General features: G+C 45.8%; 2 protein-coding genes and 1 long non-coding RNA gene across 22 annotated transcripts in view; 2 read left to right on the top strand and 1 right to left on the bottom strand.

The window, feature by feature from the left end:
• Positions 1-83: 83 nt before the first annotated feature.
• Positions 84-3,783, top strand: MYOD1 (myogenic differentiation 1). The gene is made up of 3 exons (XM_014876378.2): positions 84-835; positions 2,267-2,345; positions 2,902-3,783. Exons 1-3 carry the CDS (start codon positions 281-283, stop codon positions 3,150-3,152), a joined length of 885 nt encoding a protein of 294 aa, XP_014731864.1. The 5' UTR covers positions 84-280; the 3' UTR covers positions 3,153-3,783.
• On the bottom strand, positions 792-19,874 carry LOC148221679 (uncharacterized). 14 transcript variants are annotated; one of them, XR_015807602.1, is made up of 6 exons: positions 12,887-16,424; positions 11,432-12,762; positions 8,350-8,533; positions 4,772-5,161; positions 2,867-2,945; positions 792-1,035 (listed from the first exon to the last, which is right to left on the bottom strand). It is a non-coding gene; the product is annotated as an uncharacterized LOC148221679 (long non-coding RNA). The 14 variants fall into 14 exon arrangements; XR_015807594.1 differs by lacking the exons at positions 792-1,035; positions 2,867-2,945 and adding exons at positions 16,431-16,555; positions 19,451-19,874 and having other exon boundaries at positions 4,666-5,161; positions 12,887-13,111; XR_015807599.1 differs by having other exon boundaries at positions 2,867-5,161.
• Positions 19,875-20,745: 871 nt separating this feature from the next.
• The window catches only part of KCNC1 (potassium voltage-gated channel subfamily C member 1), a 111,259-nt gene continuing 110,442 nt past the window's right edge, over positions 20,746-21,562 (top strand). For all 7 annotated transcript variants that reach the window (XR_015807521.1, XM_088175489.1, XM_014876292.2 and 4 more), the window contains exon 1: positions 20,746-21,528. Coding sequence is in view for 6 of the 7 variants with exons in the window: in XM_088175489.1 (XP_088031615.1) it covers positions 20,959-21,528 (570 nt within the window). In the remaining variant the exon portion in view is untranslated. The remainder of the gene's footprint in view (positions 21,529-21,562) is intronic.

Here is a 21,562-nt window from a genome sequence, read left to right as displayed (position 1 = left end):
TGGCCCGCCCGGCCGCGCCCCCCGACCCGCCCCGGCCCGGCCCGGCCCGACCCGCCGGGGGGCTCGGCCATAAATACGGCCCCGAGTGGCGCTCCCGGACCAGCGTGGCTGGGGAGGGGGTCGGGGCAGCAGCCAGCGCTGGTGGCCTCGTCTGGGAGAGGCTGCGAGGGTCTCGGCTCTGCGCACCTGCCCGGCCGCAGAGCAGCCCGGCCCAAAGCCCCTCCGCTCTGAGCCCCTCGCTGTCCCCCCTGGCCCCGCCGCCGTCCCCTGTGCCGCCCCCATGGACTTACTGGGCCCCATGGAGATGACGGAGGGCTCCCTCTGCTCCTTCACAGCCGCCGATGACTTCTACGATGACCCGTGCTTCAACACGTCGGACATGCACTTCTTCGAGGACCTGGACCCGCGGCTGGTGCACGTCGGGGCTCTGCTGAAGCCTGAGGAGCACCCGCACCACCACGGGCACCACCACGGGCACGAGGAGGAGCACGTCCGGGCGCCCAGCGGGCACCACCAGGCCGGCCGCTGCCTGCTGTGGGCCTGCAAGGCGTGCAAGAGGAAGACCACGAACGCCGACCGCCGTAAGGCCGCCACCATGAGGGAGCGCCGGCGGCTCAGCAAGGTCAACGAGGCCTTCGAGACCCTCAAGCGCTGCACCTCCACCAACCCCAACCAGCGCCTGCCCAAGGTGGAGATCCTGCGCAACGCCATCCGCTACATCGAGAGCCTGCAGGCGCTGCTGCGGGAGCAGGAGGACGCTTATTACCCGGTGCTGGAGCACTACAGCGGGGAGTCGGACGCCTCCAGCCCTCGCTCCAACTGCTCCGATGGCATGGTGAGTGCCCCAGGGAGGACTCCCTGCCACCAAGGTGCCCTGGACGCTCTTGGTCCAAACCTGAGCAGGGCGAGTCGCCTCTTCCTGCCCTTCCTAGAGCAGCTGCCCTCGCTGCCTCCCCAGGCAGAAGACAAAGTCTCCTTCCTCATGCCTTGAGCACCCGCAGCGAAGGGAGGTGGGGTCCCCACATGGCAGGATCTCTGGGAAAGAAGAAGAATCTCTTACACAATTGTTCCCTGGGATAAGAAGTTAGGCAGATTCCCCGTGTCCTGGAGGAGCCAGGGCTAAGTTTCTGGGGGAGGACTTTAGGAAGCTGCCCGGAATGGGCACCTGGGGGCATTGCCTGTGCTCCTGTAGCTCCTGGGGCATCTCTGCTTCCATCTTCTGCTGTATCATTACCTTTGAATCCTCTAAGGACAGCAGAGAGCAAGGGCCTCCTAGGACATGGGAGTTACACGGGAATTGGTAAGAGTCTGGGTTTTGCTTTGTGCCATTCATCATGGCAACAGGAGTAGGGTCTAAGCAACAAGAATTATCTTTCTTGACCCTTAAGAAAAAGATTCTCTATTTCTCTTCTCGCTGACTTCATTTCCTCCATAGATATTTACAAGCAATAGGAAGGAGAATCCAGGCTTTCAGTGCTGTTTGTAAATTAGGGTGGGTGCCAGACAAGGTGTCTCATCCCCGTATCTTTTGGCTGGGGCTGTAGGTTCACACTCTGGGCTGGTGGGACGTGGTGACCAGAATCCAGGACAGCTCTCTAGATAGGCCATGAGCTACACTTTCAGACCTGAGATTGCTTTTTGTGCTCTGCTGGGGATAATCATTACTGAATATCTGTGATTATGAGATACTTAACAGATTGGAGAGATTTACACAAATGATTCCTCTTCAAGATACAGCCTCTTTTAATAGAGGAATTTCATTGTGGATTAAAGTATTGGAAACAAATATATTAGTCAATGTTCCAGAGCATTTTCTATACGAAATGGAAATGGGAAGAGAAACTGAAGGAAATACAAAGGGACAAGGTAGACAGAGGCTTTTAAGGAGGAATTCATGTTTAAAAAATCTTCCAAAACTAAATTTAAAAGACATAATTCCTCTTTCAGTGTCCATGCTGTAAACTAAAGATACATGAAGAGCTGTATCTGATCAGAATGCTGGAAAGCCTCGTCTAATCTGTAAAGCTGCAGCATTCAATGCAATAGTGGTAACCTTCCTGTGGAACAGCTGTGCCACACAAAATATTGTGGGGTGGATCCCCTTCTAGCCAAGTTATGTTCTTCCTTACTCAGAGAACCTACAACTTAATAGCATTTCAGCCAGGACTGGAATGATGGCACAGACCAGAGCCTGGAATATGGAATTAGATGGGATTTGTGTAAGAGATTTTGTGTAAGAGCTCAGTGGCATTTCTCTCCTGCCCAGATGGAGTACAGCGGGCCTCCCTGCAGCTCTCGCAGAAGGAACAGCTACGACAGCAGTTACTACACAGAGTCCCCAAACGGTGAGTGCGTGCCCTAAGGGCGCTGAGGAACGCTGGGCCAGAGGCAGGCAGTGCAGCAGCTCTCCTGGGCCTGCTCCCTGCCCAGCTGGCTGAGAGAGGAACCTGCCTTTGCAGCCAGCGAGCCACGCTGCTGCTAGAGGCACTGCATTTCCTCTAGGTTTATTTGCAAATATGGGGATGGGTTATAGCTCTATTTGCAAATGTAACAGTTGGGTAGAAGTATGTAGTTCTCTGCAACTTATTCCAGCATTTAACCATATTCTACATGAAGACTTCTTACTCTTATCATTGATCCAAATTGCAGTAATTTATGATTGATTTCAAATCTGCTCAACCTTTCTGTGGACTCAGTGAAGCCTTGGATCCTCCCTGTCCCCAGAGCAGCACACTGTGGTTGGGCCTCTCTTCCATTCTGAAATTACAATCTGTTTTCTCATAATAAGTATCCTTCACCACTATTCATTTCCTCTGAGTTTTCACATGCTCACAAACGTGTACTGCCCACTGATTTAAGTACCCACCGGATAATCTGAGTGCCTTTTTGTGTGTTTTTCAGATCCAAAGCATGGGAAGAGTTCTGTTGTTTCCAGTCTCGATTGCCTGTCAAGCATTGTAGAGAGGATTTCCACAGATAATTCCACGTGCCCTATACTGCCTCCAGTGGAAACTGTTGCTGAAGGGAGTCCGTGTTCCCCTCCAGAAGGAGTGAGTCTGAGTGATAGTGGAGCCCAAATTCCTTCCCCCACCAACTGCACCCCCCTTCCCCAGGATAACAGCAGCAGCAACCCCATCTACCAAGTGCTTTAAGGACCCCTCCAGCTGGACTGCACCAAAACCAATTTGCTCTGTTCAAGACCTGCCTTCTGAGGTTGAAAAGACTTCTTAAGACTTGTTCCAGTTTTAAAATATCACTGAAAATTCCTTCAACTATATAACTTTGCAAACCTGTATCACTTCAAAGTACACATAGTTATTTATTGGTTGTTAAACTAAACTTATTTAATATGTCTAGAGATAAAATTGTATACCATGAAATGGCCAATGTTTAATCTGGGCTGTGGGGAATAGGAAGTTGGCTCTTGAACGTGGAGAAAAATAGAAATCTACAGCAGTAGTGGCATGATAGATCCTTCCTATTACTCCTATTCTGGCCAAAATAAGGTTGTGGACCATTTTTTATAAAATTTTTGTATAATTGTAAATAAGAGTTGCTTTCCAAAAAAAAAAAAAAAAGGAAAGAAAAAAAAGGAAAAAAGAGCAAAATAAATAAATTTTTTTTAAAAAGAAAAAAAAAAGAAAACTTAAAACAAAAAGAGGGATAATTAAAAAATATTTAATATTGCTTGGTTTGTTGTGTCAAACTTTAACTTTATATATTTATACGACGTGGTTGCCAAGAATGTTTTCGACAGTATTCTAAATAAAGACCCTTATTTATAAAATCTGTGGTGTTATCTTGACTGTCATTAGGGCTTCTAGAATTACTAGTGCATTTAGGAGTGGTATTAGATCTCTGCCTTGGCAGGAAGAAGATACAGGCTCTGATTCAGCAAAGAAATCAAGAACAGGCTTCAGTTGCACTACTTTGCATAAATATGTTGCTGACAAGGGGTCTCCTTTCTTCCCATTCTCTTGTGGTCATTACTAAACCCAGACCTGAGTATCACAGATCATTATTAGAGGGATCAGTAAATAAGCCTGCCCCCTAAATTTACAATTACATTGTAGGACTTGGCCTTACAAGGATGTGTTGAAACTAAGAATCACAAAAAATCAGACTCTCCAAATTCCAGTGTAGCTACTGAAACTTGAAGTCACAAACACTGTCTCACAGGAACAGGCACTACAACTTTGAACAAATGTTAGCATTTTTCATTCAAGTTCTATTTTTCAAGTGTTTGTACCAAGTTCATATATTCTCAGGTATTAGAGACGAATTGCAAAGAAGTTTTTGTCATAAAGTTCAAATTATAGATCACAGTTTTCCTCAAGTTCAAGCTGGAATTTAGGCCAAAGATAGGCAGTTTTAATTTGGATTTGAACTTTATGCATCTCTGGCAGCACTGCTCCAGGGATTTACTTCTTGTTTAGAGCCTCTCTAAAAATAACCAGTGGGCTCTGTTTCATTCAGTATCCATGTGTAACCTTGAAAGCTGGCTGTGCAACTGAAAAATGTTAAACCCTGAGCTGGTTGTCATTGGACAGGTTTAACAATCAGGGCTACAATCAGCAACTACAACCTGTCTCTTATCACATCCCTATGATTTACAGATTTTATGTATAAACATCACAGTAAAATAAAAACAAAAACACACTGAAAACCAATCTAGGTATCATCATCATCATCCCTAAATGCTTTGATGACAGACTAGTCATTGTATTCTCTGTTAGGTGACAATTATAGAGGGAGTTTGTGCAGCTCTTACCTGTTAAGAGAGAAAAAAGAGAGAAGAGCAAATTCCAGGGAATGTTTCCCACTCCTTTAACCATGGATGGCCTTGAAGATCAATGTTCTGTGCAGAAGCTGCCATGAGCTGAGCAGAGCAGTGCAGGTGCTCCTCCTCCTTCCTGGGCCAGTCATGCTCCAGGTTTGGGGATTTACCTGAAGCCAGAGGGGCAGGGATGGCAGCAGCCATGGGTGCTCCTTCCTCACCCACGAGCCTGTGGTCATGGGGGATGAGAAATCAGTGTCAGGGGACAGGACCGTTCTGTGGGGCAGCCCAGGCTCCCATGGAGTGCAGGAGACTCCAAGGCAGGACCGACCACTCAGCATCTTCATCCAAGTCCAACTTTGCAAAGGTCTCCCGTGGATTTCCCTGTGGGAAAACACAGAAAACACTCCAGCCCATAAAGATTGAGCTTACCCCTTTCATTTTTCCATTAAAAATAAAAACCAAACTAATTTGAGAATGTGCTAATTCGTACTAACATGAATCAGGAGGGTCTCTAGTAAGGCTGGAAAATGCCCCAGGTTAGTTAGAAGCCTTGTAAAAGCTAAGGAGAGAAAGTTGCCTCACAAATCAGGACCTCACACATGATCCAATATCATTTTCAATGCCTTCAGCAAACAATTGGGCCCACAATACAAAAGATCCAAAAACCTGCTTTTGTGAAATACTAAAGATCTTTTAATCCCCATAATTTGAGGCTGGTAAAAGTATTAATTTTACTGCCATTAAAGGGCAACCAAAAAGTATTTTTTTGGCAGAGCTCAGAGGCAGCACACAGCTCGTGGCTGCCTTGTTTGCACCCCTCTTGTGAGGGACACAATGGGGACCTGGCTGCAGGGCTGGCATGGCAGAGCAGGCACAGGGCACTTGTGCTCCACAATGCACACACAGCTCCATGTGAAGTCATGTATATTGCATTTCACTGATTTATTTTAGCCACCCGAGTTTCCACATACTGATGTTAATGTTACAACAGAGAACAGGCATTTAGCACATCCCAAAATAGATGGATGGATGATGAAGAAAAAATATTCATAAGTTTCCAATGCAGAGCCCATCATTCTCCCATTGATGTCAGTGAGAAAAGTTCACTGGAGTAAGGACAAAGGCCATCAGCACTGATAAATACATGTTTAGATTACAAATATATCTATATTTTTTACTTAGATAAGGAAAATTGTTCCCCTGTGCCATTTCTTCTTGCTTATTTCTAAGGTAATAAACATATTTAAAATGTGCATCAAGAGGACAGCATGACAGAAACATACCCTAGTCTATGAGGAAATATTTTGAAGCTAAATATCTGGATTCAGAGCTTTAGTTTAGTTCTGATGCAGCCAAGGAGCATAAGAAAGACTGATCCAACATTTACAAACTTTGGCTCTTAAATTTGGCTCCTGAAGATGAATTTAGGCATTTAGGGTTGATCCTACAAGACCAAGTGCAGCCTGCCTTGCTCTACAGAAACACTCCAGCAGGGGCTCTGAACACACTGATAATCTGATTTCCATCACACAGGGGCCAGTTCAGGATGCTGCTTCCTGAGGAAAAGTCATCCAGACACAAACAAATAAAGGAAAGTAGCTGTCTTTGGATGGAACGAAAAATGTGCATTTTAGGAATGTTTGCTTTGATTTGGTAACTTAAGAAAGTGCTGCATGACAAACTCAGTATTACTGGATTATCTCACTCAAACCACTGCTATGGAAAAAGAGGAATAAATTGATACCTCACTTATATATACTAAATGCTCCAACTTACATTTCATCAGATTATTTGCGAGTATGAGAATGAAGAGGATCTTTTTCCTACTTCAATATTTCACAACGAAGTGCAATAAAATTGCTGGGTTTTCAAATACCAGTGTTAAGCATCATTTCCTACATTATCATAGCAATACTGCTATATAGAAGTATTTCCCATACTGAACATTCAATTTTAGGTAAAAGATATATCAACTGTTCCTGGCATATTTTTTCCTTTAAAAATATGTTATTATCTGTATCCAAATATATTAAAGAAATATTAAATTGGCAGTTGCTTCATACCAGATGCTGCCTTTCTAAAATGACTTGCCATTTTCAACTCAAGATAGACCTTAAAAAAAAAAGAATCCTTGAAATTGGACGGAAAAACAGTTTTCATTTTACATCTTACATTTTGCAGAGACACTTGCAAGGTTCAAAGTGTGCAAAGGGCCAAAAGTGCTATCTTCAGAAGAGCTACATCCAAAACAGACAAGGCAACATTTGTATCTCATACCTCATTAATTCTAATGAATGAACGAATGAATACTTCCTTTTTGTTTACAAATTTCCTTGAAATCAGTAGGAAGATTTCCAGCTTCAGTAGGAATATTTCCAGGTGTGTGGGGTGGTGTTCATGCCGCAGCACCAAGGCAGGACAGAGTCCCTGCAGGGAGCCCGTGCTCTGGTCACTGCCCCATTTCTGTCACAACGCTCCCAGATGTGCTGAGCCCCCCGAGCTCAGCCCCCTGAGCCAGCTGCCAGCCTTCAGTGCTCACCTGAGCGTGGCAGCCCCACCCAGAAGGTGCCCCCAGGGCAGTGCTGAGAGCCTGCAGCCCTTCCCCAGTGAGGGCTGGCACGGAGCCTGGGGAAGCAGGACATGGCACCAAGGTCATTTCAATCACTGCACGGGGCAAGCTTGGCTCCACAGGCAGGGCTAAAAAGCCTGCGCAGAGTCAGAGTGCAAATCTCTGACAGCACGACCTGGACATCATCTTGGGAGGCACATCCAAGCACCTCATTAAGCAGAATTTACTGTCAGCCTGCCCTCCCTCAGCCTTTCAAAGCATAGGTTTTCTAGTAAAACTGTTCAACAGCCATGACCTCCTCTCCTTGATGGATGCAGCATGCTCCCTTCTGAACAGCCTTGGTGCACAACTGGCAATGTCATTAAGTGGAGACCTTTCAATATTTGACATTTCAGGGCTAACGAGGGAGGGGATGGTCCCTAGCATAATACAGAAGAGCTGCCAGGTTGTCCCCTCCCTCCCAGGACTCAGCAGGAGTTAGGAACAGCTCTGACACAGAGCCACAAGGAACCCAGGAACTTCCCTGTGGACCCAGAAACTTACATTTTGCATACACAGACACTTCTGAATAAAGACTTTAACACTGTAAGTTAATGGTGAAAACTGACCTACCCTGTAACCATGGGATGACAGAAAACCTCAGGGGTTTCCCAATAATCAGTCAGCATGGCACTGAACTCACATTTTCTTTCTACAACACCAAGAACTTTTACCATCTACAGGCATCATATAATACTCCATGAATAACCTCACATTTATCAATAGCAAGGCAAATACTGTAACTATTTATTTAAAATTTACTAAAAACTCTAACAGATAATAAGCCACTTTATCATGTGATGGAAGGAGGTTGCAATTTTGTTTGGGGTGTTGTTTTTTTGGGGGGGGGAGTCAGATTCACTCACAAGTCTGTGTGTCAGCACAGTCACCATCCAGTGCTGCATATCCATGGCAGTAAAATGAGGTCCCCCAATCTCCACCCTAACCCACCTGAACTGACCTTGAGCCTTTTCTGGTCCAACAGCCACATCTGCTGGGAAAAATTTAAACTGCATTTCTTCCTGAAATCGTTGCTTGGTGAATTCCATGTTCTGTTTTATCATCTTTCCATAATGTAAGGTTTGTTGGTGCAGAAACAGCAAAAATAATTCACAGTCTTCAGACACTACCTGGAGGCCCACACGCTAAGAATATAAAGAAAAATATATTGGAAGAAACAATTTATTCCCTACCAAGAACCTTCTACAGAAATAGAGAGAAAAAACTGTAATAATAGTATGGTGGGTTGGGTTTTGGCTTTTTTATTGCTAGACAAATTTTGGGCCACCGCTCTATTTCTCTTTGTTGTAAGTGAAAAATAAAGACAAAAGGAGGGAGAAAATGGAAGGTCTTTGAAAGCATTGTATGGGCTGTGCTGAGAGCAGTGGTGCTGGGAGAGAGAGGCTGCTGGCCAAGAAGGCAGGTGAGGAAGATGCAGAGGAACTGCAGGTGACAGCAGGATCACAATGAGATTCTCTGGTGACAAAGCCCTTCAGTAGGGCAAAAATCTGGACCAAGGCAGGTGATTTTCCCCTCTACTCTGCTCTGCTGAGATCCCAGCTGGAGCTGGGCATGCAGTCCTCAGCACAGAAGGGATTTGACCTGTTGGAGTGACCAGTGGAGGCACCAAGGGGATCAGAGGGATGGAGCTGGACAGGACAGGACAGGGCAGGACAGGGCAGGACAGGGCAGGACAGGACAATGCAGGACAGGGCAGGACAGGGCAGGACAGGACACGACAGGACACCTCTCCTACAAGGAAAGGCTGACAGAGTTGGGATTATTTAGCCTGGAAAAGAGAAGGTTTCAGGGTGGCCTTCCAGTACCTGAAGGGAAAATACAAGAAGGATGAAGAGAGACTATTTGAAAAAGCATGTAGTGACAGGACAAAGGGGAATGGCTTCAAACTGAAAGTGAGCAGGTTTTGATTAGATATTAGAAAAAATTCTTTACTGTGAGAGTGGTGAGCCACTGGAACAGGTTGGCTGCAGAGAAATTGTGGGTGCCCCATCCCTGGAAGTTGCATGGAGCTCTGAGCAACCTGCTCTAGTGAGAGGTGTCTTTTTCCATAGCAGAGGGGTTGGAACAAGATGATCTTTAAGGTCCTTTCCAACCCCAAGCATCCCATACTTCATTTTATACTTTGGCCACACACCATTTCTTCCTTTCACATCGACGCTCTACTTCTGAATCCTAAAGCAAATAAAGCAAAACCTTTTCATTCTGAATTTTTTACTTGCTTTTATGGCACCTGCGGGTTTCCTGAGACGGGAGGCTAGATAATCCACATTGAACCAACAAGCCGTGTGCAGGCTTTCCCCAGGCCACCGGAGGGCAGCCTTTCCACGGAAAACACGACTTCGACTTCAGTGCACACATTCCTTCCTTTCCCCCCTAAACTCTCACATCTCTTTCTTTTTCTGCTCAGGCAGAGAGCATCATTTCACACCACAACAACTGAAATCAATGAGCCAAATTCCCACCCAGTGTAAATTCATCATTCTTGCTGGCAGCTTACACAGTATTAGAACCCTTACCTGTTGGGATTATTACAGCAAGTACCAACCTATGGTTTGAGTTTGGATGCTGAAAGATGCACTTTTGTGCAAAAACTACAGGCTTTTGTGTTTATATGGCAAGGCATCCCTATATGAGGCCTGAAGTTTGGGATGAAGACCATCACAGAGCAAAGCATTTAAACAACAGCTTGTAAAGGGAGACCTGCTCTTCATCCAGGACAATAACACTCTCATTACAGATCTAATGCCACAGAAATACAAATGTATGCACGGGGGTTCATGTGTCACACGTGTTCCTTTGTATGGGACAGGCCACACTTCCATCCCTTTGTTCCCTTTGGAAAGGAAGTGTGGTATGGGCTGGGCACACATGCTCTGTGCTCTCAAAGGCTGTCCTCCACACAACTACACACTTGAAACAGCTTGCAGTTGAAAGCCAGCTGCACAAAATGTAGTCCCAAACATTCCTTTCAAAAGCTTCACAAATGCCAATTACATTAAGCGATATGAAAAAAGCAACCAAGTAATGTGCCTAATTAACAAAGCTAGAGATGGAGCCAGCCACTTGGTTTGAAGTACTTCCAAGAGAGATGTTAAATGCAATGGTCAGGGCAACTCTGGAAGAAATAAATTAACATGCTGGGTTAGTATTTCAAGCTCAGTGGGAGTAAAAACTGTGTGTGGTAAAGGGAAACAAAGGTAAAAATATCACAGGGTGCTATTCTGTATGTTTGTTTGCCAAGGACACTTTAGCTTTTGCCATTTATTATTCTTCATGGTATGCTCAAAATTATGCAGGAAGACATAAAAGTGTCAGCATTGCGTCAGTGGCCTTCCTAAATTTATCTTTTACCCACCTGTTAAATCTCAGCTCAAGGTCAAGAGAAAAACCATTTTGAGTGAATGGACTATGAGAGAGACACATGAATGAAAAATATCTTAGTAGGGTTCTTTTATCTTTAGTACCAACTGCAACCACAGCTGAAAAGATTCCCCACACCATAGGACAGCAGTGGGGTTTTGTCTCTGGCCCTCGTGAATAAGAAGTGACTGAGAGCTGCCTGGTTCAAATCTTAGATATGTGTGGTTGGGAAAGCTCAGGCCATCACAAACTCTCAAGTTCCAGCAAGCAGAGTGGCTTGAATCTATTCCAGTCCTCATCTGCTGGCAGCTGTTTCCATCTGCTCCTTCTGGAAGCACGGTGCTGGGTCCCAGGGGAGGAGCAGGGACATTGTCACACAGTGAACTCTGCTGTTGGCAGCTGCCTGCTCGTGTTTTACCCCAATCTGTCACCTCACCTCACCTGCTCCCTGCCCTTTCTTTGCCATCAGAATTCTGAGTTCTGCTGTGCATCCAAGCGGGAAAAGAAACCCCAAACCAACTATTCCTCAAATGTGGGTGCCAAAGCATTATTCCTTCTTTTCAATACAAATAATTATTATGAACAAGAGATACAGAAGAGATTGATCAGATCACTCAGTGATTCCTGCATGTCTGCTTTGCAGTTAGCAGTGTCTGACATACCTTCACTTTGTGAGGAGGGAAGGCAGAGTCTCTTCAAGCACTCCATAACCATTACCTGTGGCCTTTTGTTTGGTTTTGTGGTAAAACACACAATGGAGAAAGAGAAAAATCAATCAAAAATAACATTTTCTATTTAAAACATCAGTGTTTATGTTTCCAGACTTACAGCTGAGCCTTTAGGAACTTTGGTTGACTGAGCAAATGTCTATGCACATTAAGGCTCCTCTCTTAATTTGTCCCATTGCTATTTTATGTACTTTTTAACTTGATATCTACACATTAACATTAATTGGCCAGAGTAAGCAAAAGATTTTTTCCTTAACCAAGATAATAACTTTTCAAGTTCTAGTTCATACTTTGATATATTATGTCCAGCTTGATTTCCAACTGGACCAAATCTTCCCAAATCTCTTCAGCCTTCAAAACTTTCAGGTGCACCTGAAAATGCAAACTTTTGTTCAGAAACATCTTTTTTTTTTTTCAATCCCAAGGTACCTGAAAGAACATCCCTAAATATAAGCAGCATTCTGCAGATCCTATTCAGCCTAGGGTTGGGAAGGGAGAAACAGTCAATAAGAGAAGCAATACAAGAGAATATGGAAACAAAGCTGAGGAAGATTCCATTAGGAACACAAATACAATCATCTGGACTTTGCCCTAAAGAGAATTATACATATTTGTGGATATACTGGTCAATATACCTCCTAAGGGCTTTATAAGCACAAAGTCAGGAAAATTGGGAGTAATTGCACTGACTTCCCTGTCACCTTTTCTGTGCTGCACTGTCCTTAGCAGCTTGCATCTGTCTGCTTGGATCATGCTGTGATCAAACTGGGCCACCCAAGCACAGCACCACTTCAGCATGAACACCTTTCCATGTAATGAAGGCTTCTTAAGGGGCTTGGCATGATAAAGCAAGGAAGAAAGATCTTTGCCCACATGCTGAATTACTACCACACAAGCAATCATTTCCTTCACTTTTTAACAGGCAGGATAAGCTGGAGAACAATTTCAGAAGAACCTGTAGAAATCTATTGTATTTTTTTATTACAGTTGGAAAATTTTCAAAGGACAAAGGTCTTACAGACTTGAGAACTGGACACTCCTTTTTTTTCTCATTGCTTCATAGGAAAGCCAATAAACATGCAGTTGTAGACCCTCTTAGGATGAGAATCTATCAAAGAACAGAAAGGTCCAATTTTTTATGAGAATGAAGCATTTCTCAAGGAAGACCCAACTGATTTCTTGCAGGCCAGCTCTGAATATCTTGTCCCACTGTCACCTTTCTCTGTTTCCTCGTTATTGCCCAATTCCTTCTAGTGCTGGACTACCTAGAGGCAAAGACTACAACTGCAAAACCTGGCAGAGGCCACGGATGAATCACAACTGAATCAGTAAACAATGACTAAAAGTGCAGCGTCATAGGAACAAGCAGGAAATCATTTCAATACAAACCTGCTGAAATCCTACCAGCAATTCCAGCCACAGTCTGAAGGGCTGTATCGTCCTCTTCTTGCACTTGGGTTCCTGCAGAAGTTCTTCCCCAGGTCCTGGAAACTCTGCTTGGGGCACGTTGCTGCTTCCTGGAGTGCAGAGACCATTTGTTGTGGTGTGTCCCAGCTAACAGAGGTGCCATCCCTTCACTATTGCCTTTCTTGTGGCTCTCAGCACTTCACTGAACTGCAACAAAAGGCTGTGTTAATGCTAAGGCATAGCCCAGGCATGAGACAGGATAAAGAAACCTGCATTCCCAGCAGCTGCTCCAAGATTTGGGACAGAAAGAGGATTTTGCTTTTCCTTTATTCACATTTAGGTTGTATAAATCCTGGCTCTTGACAAAAGAAATGCAGCAGATTTTCATCCTTAGTACCAATTATTTAACTAGCATCACTGGAACTATTATACTTTGTATCTCTTCATATGCAGCATTCAAATAATTACTTCAACAGGATTAAATGTCATATTTCATGGGACTGGCTGGGTAAATATTTACAAAGCTAGAGAACAGAAAAGACATCTCAGAGTTATTGATTCATGTCAAATATTGAGAAGCTAGGTTAATCAAGGGATTTAAGCAATGTGTTAAACCTTTGAGTCAGCATTGTTGAGATTTATTTAAACTACTTTTACCTTTCAACATCTAAAATTTTACAAATCGTTTAGAACAATAAAGACTTACAGGCCATTTTCCCATCTGTTTGTCTGAGGACATTTCAGTTACTATTGCGAACTCAGAGTAGGCTGAAGAAGTAATAACAGCTGTGAAAAGTGAATCATTCAACAAAAATAAAGTTCTCGTTTTAGTAAAAAAAAAGGATAAGAAATGTTCTAATGAATTTGTTGTATTAGAGAAATAGTCAGCTGATGGGCAAGTATATATATTTTATAAAATGGAGCATATTCCCTACTCCTCGCCCTGTTTTTTCTTTTTCTTTTTTTTTTTTTTTTGGTGGTTAAATAAAAAAGATACACTTACAGCACTGAGAGCTGCATGCCTTTTTCAAGAAAAGACTAGCACCTCCTGCTCTGTATTCTGTATATAGTAGTTGTGAAATACATATGTCTGTATCTATGTGTTTGTGTCTGTTGCTATGTTCATGCACCTGCAAATTGGCTGAGATGTTAAAAACGTAATGACAGCATTAGCAGAGTTTTGTTTTCAGAAAAGGCTGACTGGGCCAAAGTGAGAAAGTCAAGGACCTTCTAGGACTCCCCAAAACAAATCAATTAATAAAATAAAGCTGAGCCCTTTCTGGGGCTCCAGCTCTAGGACATGGTAGGAGTTAAATGGTTCCAACCTATGGGAGCTCTTCTGGCAATGCAGATTCAGAGTCCTCAGGGTGACTGAGCTCAGCTCATAGTAACGAGTTTAGATAAGGGGTTTTTTTGTTATGTGCTGACAGGAAACTTCCAATTGTGTAAGCTCAATTTTCCTCATCACCAGCTGGTTTTTTGCTGGATCACACCTAGATCAGCACAAAGAAGACAAGGGACAAATCTATATCCTTCCATAGCTGTGCACTGTAACAAAGTAGAGCATTAGCTGTATGCCTAATTTCAGATGCTGAAAGTAGATTTTGCTGTGATTTAGCCCCACGATTTCTTGAGGAACAATTATTTCTATTTTGGGGAGTGTCCCATCAAAGACAAATCCTGACACTTTTACTGCAGCCTTGACTGGAGGACGTGGCCCAAGAGGAGCACAGTGCCCTCACCCAGCTACATGCTGGATTTAAGAAGCTGGGGGTAAAACAGACAATTCACCAGTTTTTTGCAGTGCTCAGGGCCCTTTTTGCCAGGAAGCTGCAATCTTCTCTTTCCCTACAGGTAAGGCAGTTTGGAAATCTCCTGAGTCCTTCAGCAAGCAGCAGAACACTTCCACCCCTCACCTTACTTGTGGGCACCATCTCCATAATTGTATCTGCTCAGCTCCATCTCCCATGAATTGTCACCAAAATCAAATGGATTCAGGGAGTTTTTCTTAGTTAATGGAGTGGGTGAGGACCAAAGATGATCTCTAATGTGTCACAATATTACTTCCATTTTTTTCCGTCCCAAAGGAATTTGAAAATCAAAAAGAACCTTCACTCAGAAATGTCAGCCCAGTAGAAATGGATGAACAAGTGCAACTCATCAGGCAGAGCATGGCAAATGCGTCTCAGCTTTGAAAAAGCAAAGCCATGCAACAGTTGGAAAACATGGATGGGAGTGAAGTACATATTCAAGCAAAATTGAAGTAATTAAGAACAAAGAATCCAGCTATAAAAGTGCAGGAACAAGCATTTAGCCATAACTTCTGCTGCTCTGGTTATTCTCATTAAAAGCATCATGCCTTCTTTGCATCAGGCTTTGGGCTACACATGTCTTCAGCCATGCAGCATCTCTATGACTCCCTCAGTCAACATCAAGCACCAGCCCACAATTTTTTTTCTCCATTCTCATTCTTTCTATGAAAGGCTTTCATCCAATTAATGACATTCAGAGGGGTAAATCTAGCCTTTCAGAAAAGTAATAACATCTATGCAATTGCAGCTGCCTTACTTTTAAATGATTTTCAAGGACAAAATGAGTACATTGCATCCTGAAGTGCATCACAGCTTTCCATTTGAAGACCTCAAACCAAATGATTTACAAGGGTCAATGCTAAGAGATAGAGAAGTCACAGCATGATGTAATCTAGAGCTGATAAAGAACTGCTCTGAAATACTGTTGAGTTGTCATGAATTCAGTACAAGAGAGCATAGGCTGAATTATAGCATTCAGCATTGCAAAACTGGTCTTCCAACCCTGGCTGCCTTTTCTTTCGAGGTTATAACTCCTACAAATAATTCTCTGAGCCTCCTCCAGCTTTAAAACACTTTGAATGTGCTCTCCAGTTATATTCACAGTTGTGCACAAAGTCACAGGTTCTCTCAACATCTCCTTTTCCTCATTATAATGTTACAATGGGTCATTCTTTTTCTTTGAAGATGAGCTGACTGACAAAGTCAGAGCTAGGCTTCCATTTCAGGAGTGGGAGCTTCTTCAGCTGTCAGCATTGCTGGTGTCCTCACCAGGAACCCAGTGAAGGAAGAGGCTCCAGGGCAGTGCAGATTCAGGTGCTCTTGATACAGCAGGACAGCACCAAAGCCACAGCAGAGCTCCCTGACCTGCATTTCTGTGCCTGGCCAGCACCAGGATTCAGATCCAGCAATCCTGCAGGTACTCGGCACAGTAACCTCGGACAAGAATGAAAATAATGACACAAAAGTTTAGAAAAGGGTTGAAATTTCATTTCAAATTAATGAGTTACTAAGTTTAGGAGTATTAGGGAGTATATGCTCAGTCATGTCCCACAGTGAGATGAAAGCTCCTTTGGAGTTAGACAGAAATCACTGCACTTCTCAGCTAAGGAAGTAGAGAGCAGGAGGATTAACAAAGGAAGAACATGTGAACCCACAAGTTTGCTTTTTTTTACTTTGTAGACAGAATTTAGGCGTCTGTCTTAAAGACAACCTACCTTTTCTTGTATATGATTACCCTGAGGGTGCTGAAGCATGGGGCAGCAAAGGTGATCCCAGTACAGCAGACAGAGAGGGGAAAGAAGGATTTTGTGTTCCTGTGTCATCAGAACAGTGAGGTCACCTAACACCAGGGACAGAGTCAGTAAACAGACTCACTCTCCAACTCAGCTACACAGTAGGTTTGAAACTAAAATATATCTATGGCTTAAAGTTATTCTTCCACTCTCACTACTGAAACTTTTGAGTTAGAAGAACAGTTAAAATTATAGCTAGACCAACAGGGCTGCTCAAAGGGCTCTCTGAGCAGGTGTGCCACAAGGGAGACCTTCAGAGAGACCTTTCTAAACTCTACAGCTTATTTTCCTCACTTAGGCCAGATTTTGGTCAGCTCCAGCTCAACATAGACATCATCAAAATCTCTCACCAGTTATTAGAATGAGTTCAGGGGGAAAAAAAATGTATTTCCAAGGTGAATGGCTTTTAATGCATTTAAAAATTTTCTGATAACACCACCTGCTGCTGCTATACCATAACCCTTTTCCAAACAGACTGTGAACTGTTAGGATAACCTACAACTCTGCTCCCTACACAGGTCTCCCAGCATTATTAAAGCTGGTTTAGTGCTTTTTAACATGTAAAACTTTCAAAATACTAATTAATAAATTAACTTACAATGACAAGCAGTACCACAGAAAAGCTACATAACTTGTGGATTTACACATCCTCCACTTTCACATTACATCCTCCTTAAAGATATCAAATATAAACCAAACGTTTAAAGATTTAAAGATCTCAAACATAAATTAGAAAAAAACCCAGTTATAATATTGTTATTTTTCATGGGATTAGGAGGACAGAAATGCCACTGTCAAGTTTGGGATTAATCATAATTCCATAGGAAGTGTTTGTCTGCAAATTAGAAGTTGGAGTTGTCTATCATAATCCAAACACTTCCAATTATGGAAAATTATTTTTTAAAATTGAACTAGAATTTTATATTGCTATGTGCCAAGGTTAAAGTAAACTTTGCTCAAACACAGCAGCTGCTAGGCTGTCTTAAAACTTCCATTCCATGCAAACCAACAGCCATCTATGCAGTGTTATCAACTATGGCTAATTAAATAAATGCAAATCATGCTATAATCTACCATGCAAAGCAAACTCTTTGTGCCTTAATATGCAGTTATTTTGTGCCATAATCCCTGTTAAATAAAGATATTATTTTTGAACACTTTCCATCTCAAGCTTCAATATAAACTTCAAACATGATGTTATCTTTCATTTTCCACACGAAAATACTGTCAAAACTTACGTTCCAATTTCTATTTCTAAAAGATCTTCTATTTCAGCAGCTATCTTGCTCCAGATCTCACAAGCTCCTGCTTGCCCATCAGTCTCTGATTTGGGGGCCTCTTTCATGTCTTTTGAAACATCCATCTCTTCTGTTTCTACCAATGCTTCTTCATCAATTACAGCTCCAGTAACTTCAAAGAAACCTCGCAGGTCACTTCAGCACGGCCTCCCCACCTGAGTCCATGAAGAATCTCTTTAAACAAGCTCCCTAGCTTTTAACGTGTACTCCCAGGTGACTTCTAAGGTCCTGCTCTACCCTCCTTCAGCTCCCCAGACAAGGAGGGAAACCCAAGCAAGGGAAGCAAACACTGAAATTCCTAAAGAGGAATCGCTCACTGCAGGAAAGGTAACGTGGAAGGCAGGAGCTAATGAGCTGGGAAAGTCTTTACAGTTGTGGGTGTGACCAGAAGGACCCACAAGCCTGGGATTCACAGGCCCTTCACACCTTTCCTGGGTCACCTGCCCTCCTCAGCCTTCCTTAACTCTCAGAACCTACCCTACAGTTCTCTCCCATTGCTCCCCAATCTATTATTACCAAAAATAGGCATTTACTATGATTTAAAAGAATTTTCGCATGTATTATTTCTATCAACGAGTCCACATCCTCTTTTCTTTTCTTAATGCCAGGCTTGGTTCACAGCCCTCTTTTCCCTCTGTGTCCTCTGGCTGGCAATTCTCAAGGATTTTAGATAGTGTTTCTGTACTTGTGATTCTCAGATTCTCCCTCTGTCATCAACCTTTCTGCCTCTGTTCAGTCCCAGTGCTGAAGCTGCTGTCTGGCATCTCTTCCTGGAGATTTTTTCATCAGTTTGTGCTAGCTGAAGTGTAGAGTTGCCTTGATTTAGCCTCATTTTCCCATTTCTCATTCATAGCTGATACGAGTAACATGCTCCCATTCCTACTGTCTTCCCTCCCTTTTCCCAAGAGTTGCACACAAACAGCACCAGGTCCCAGGCCTTCCTTCTACCCCACCAGCTTAAAGAGCAGTCTGCTCCCATTTTCACAAACAAATCTGCTGCTTAGACCCCTCTGCAACACATCACCACAGCTACTGCAAAGTTTTCTTCTCTGCATCCCAACCATGGAACGCTCTTTGCAAGGAAGCTGCAGGTGACCAAACACCTCCTCTCACAAACCTGAGCACACCAATTGCTCCTTGGCAGCCTTCCACTTGTTCTTCACCTGCTGTTCCCACACATCTGAATTTCTGAAGTTCAACCTAACTGCATTCCCCTGGTCTGCCCTCTTCTGTTGTCCCTACCACTGTATATTCCATCAGCATTCCCTAAACATGCATATTCCCATTGTATATTTCCCATTGTATGTTCCCATTGTATATCCCCATTGTATATTTCCATTGTAGATTCCTATGGTATATTCCCATTGTATATTTCCATTGTAGATTCCTATTGTATGTTCCCATTGTATATTTCCCTTGTTTATTTTCATTTTATATTCCCATTGTAGATTCCCATTGTATATTTCCATTGTATATTTCCCTTGTATATTCCCACTGTAGATTCCCATTGTAGATTCCACCACCTGTTCATGGTGATGTGCCCTCCCATGGTCAATTCACAAAAGCTCAGCTCTCCAGGCTCTCCCATAAGCCCATTCCTCCTGAGACGCTGGCAGAAATAAAATACAGAACATGTCTACATACCTCTCTTACTTCCTTTCCACACAACCATCTTCCTGCTGTTCTTCAAGCTCCTTGCAAGACGGGAACTGGGGAGTTTTGGAAACTTCCCTTGTCATTATTTGTGAATTAATGAGAATTTAAAAAGAATAAAAACCACAAACCTAAATTGCGACTTCCTACCAACACAGGTGTTAGGAAAAAAACCAAGTGAACAGTAGGAAAAGTGGTGTAGGCGCATGGGACCAAGTAAAAGCGCAACATGATAGGAAGGGACAACCCTGGGTACCCCTGCTCGTGAGGCAAGAAACTGACGCCTGGGGTGATGTCGAATTCTGCCCTTGAGCCAGTCCGGTCCCGAGCACAGCCGTGACTCTCGCCAGTGGTGCTGCAGAGGCCACTCGGAGCCGGGCGAGGGGCAGCACCGGGACCCGCACGGCTGCCCAAGGGGAGCCCGGTGCGACCAGAGCGCTGCGGCGGGCAGGGGAGCGGGGCGGGAGGGCACTGTCCCCGGAGCCCCGGGCCCCGGAGCGGGCAGCGGGCCCCGCATTGCCGGGGCAGCGGCGGTGGGAGCGGGCCCGGGGGGCGAGGCCCGTGCTGGGACCCGGGGGAGAGGGGGGCGAGGCTCGAGCCGGGGCCCGGGAGGGACCGGGGGGAGAGGGGGGCGAGGCCCGAGCCGGGGCCCGGGAGGTACCGGGGGGAGAGGGGGGCGAGGCCCGAGCCGGGGCCCGGGAAGGACCGGGGGGAGCGGGGGGCGAGGCCCGAGCCGGGGCCCGGGAGGGACCGGGGGGAGCGGGGGGCGAGGCCCGAGCCGGGGCCCGGCGGGAGCGGCGCCTGCGCGGCGGTGCCCGGCGGCGGGCGGGCTGCACCGAGCGGCTCGGCAGCGGCAGCGGCAGCGGGAGGAGCAGCGGGAGGGGCAGCGGCAGCGCCGCGGGTCCCGCCGCCCGCACCGGCAAGCGCTGGAGCCGGGCCGGCCGGGGCAGGGGCGGAGGCGGCGGGAGCGCGGCGCTGTCCCTTCAGCACCGCCGGGAGGGGCGCGGGCGCAGCCGCGCGTTCCCCGCGGGGGCTGCAGCCAGCACCGGCGCTCCGCAGCCCCGCGCACCTGTGGGCAGAGCCGGTGATTTTTCTTCCCCCCCCTTTTTTTTTTTTTTTTTTTTTTTTTTTTTTTTTTTTTTTTTTTTGTGCTTTTGGCCACGTCCAACCAGGGAAAGGCCCTCCCCCTCCGGCACCGCAGCGCCCGCGCTCCCGGAGCATGGCCCCCCCTGCCCCTGCCCCTCCGCCGCGGCTGCAGCTGCCGCGGACCCCGAGCGTCTGACTCCAGACGGAGGCGGCGCAGCGCCCGCAGCCACCGCCAGCGGCAGCGCCTCGGAGCGGCCCCGGGGGAGCGGGGCTGGCCGGGGCCCCTCGCCCCCGCGGGCCCGGAGCGGGGCTCGGCTTAGGCACCGACTGCCGCCGAGCAGCCGTGCCCTGACGGGCTTGCTGCCTGCCGTGCTTGCTTGGATGAGTCTGCGACATGCCTAATAAGAGACGAGATGGGCCAGGGCGACGAGAGCGACCGCATTGTGATCAACGTGGGAGGGACTAGGCACCAGACTTACCGCAGCACCCTGCGCACCCTGCCCGGCACGCGGCTGGCCTGGATCGCTGAGCCCGATGCCCACAGCCACTTTGACTATGACCCCCGCACGGATGAGTTTTTCTTTGACCGGCACCCGGGCGTCTTCGCCCACATCCTGAATTACTACCGCACTGGCAAGCTGCACTGCCCCGCGGACGTGTGCGGGCCCCTGTATGAGGAGGAGCTGGCCTTCTGGGGCATCGATGAGACCGATGTGGAGCCCTGCTGCTGGATGACCTACCGGCAGCACCGCGACGCCGAAGAGGCTCTGGACAGCTTTGGTGGGGCGCCCCTGGATAGCAGTGCTGAGGACGGAGACATAGATGGCACCGGAGACTCTGGCGATGGTGAAGATGAGCTGGAGATGACAAAACGCCTGGCACTTAGTGACTCCCCAGATGGCAGGTCTGGGGGCTTCTGGAGACGGTGGCAGCCCCGCATCTGGGCACTCTTTGAGGATCCCTACTCCTCCAGATATGCAAGGGTAAGCTATGCAATCAGCACCCTCAGCAAAACAC

This window comes from Sturnus vulgaris, chromosome 18 (assembly GCF_052056855.1).
Source record: "Sturnus vulgaris isolate bStuVul1 chromosome 18, bStuVul1.hap1, whole genome shotgun sequence".
NCBI lineage: Eukaryota > Metazoa > Chordata > Aves > Passeriformes > Sturnidae > Sturnus > Sturnus vulgaris.
This window is presented reverse-complemented; position numbering and strand designations above follow the sequence as displayed.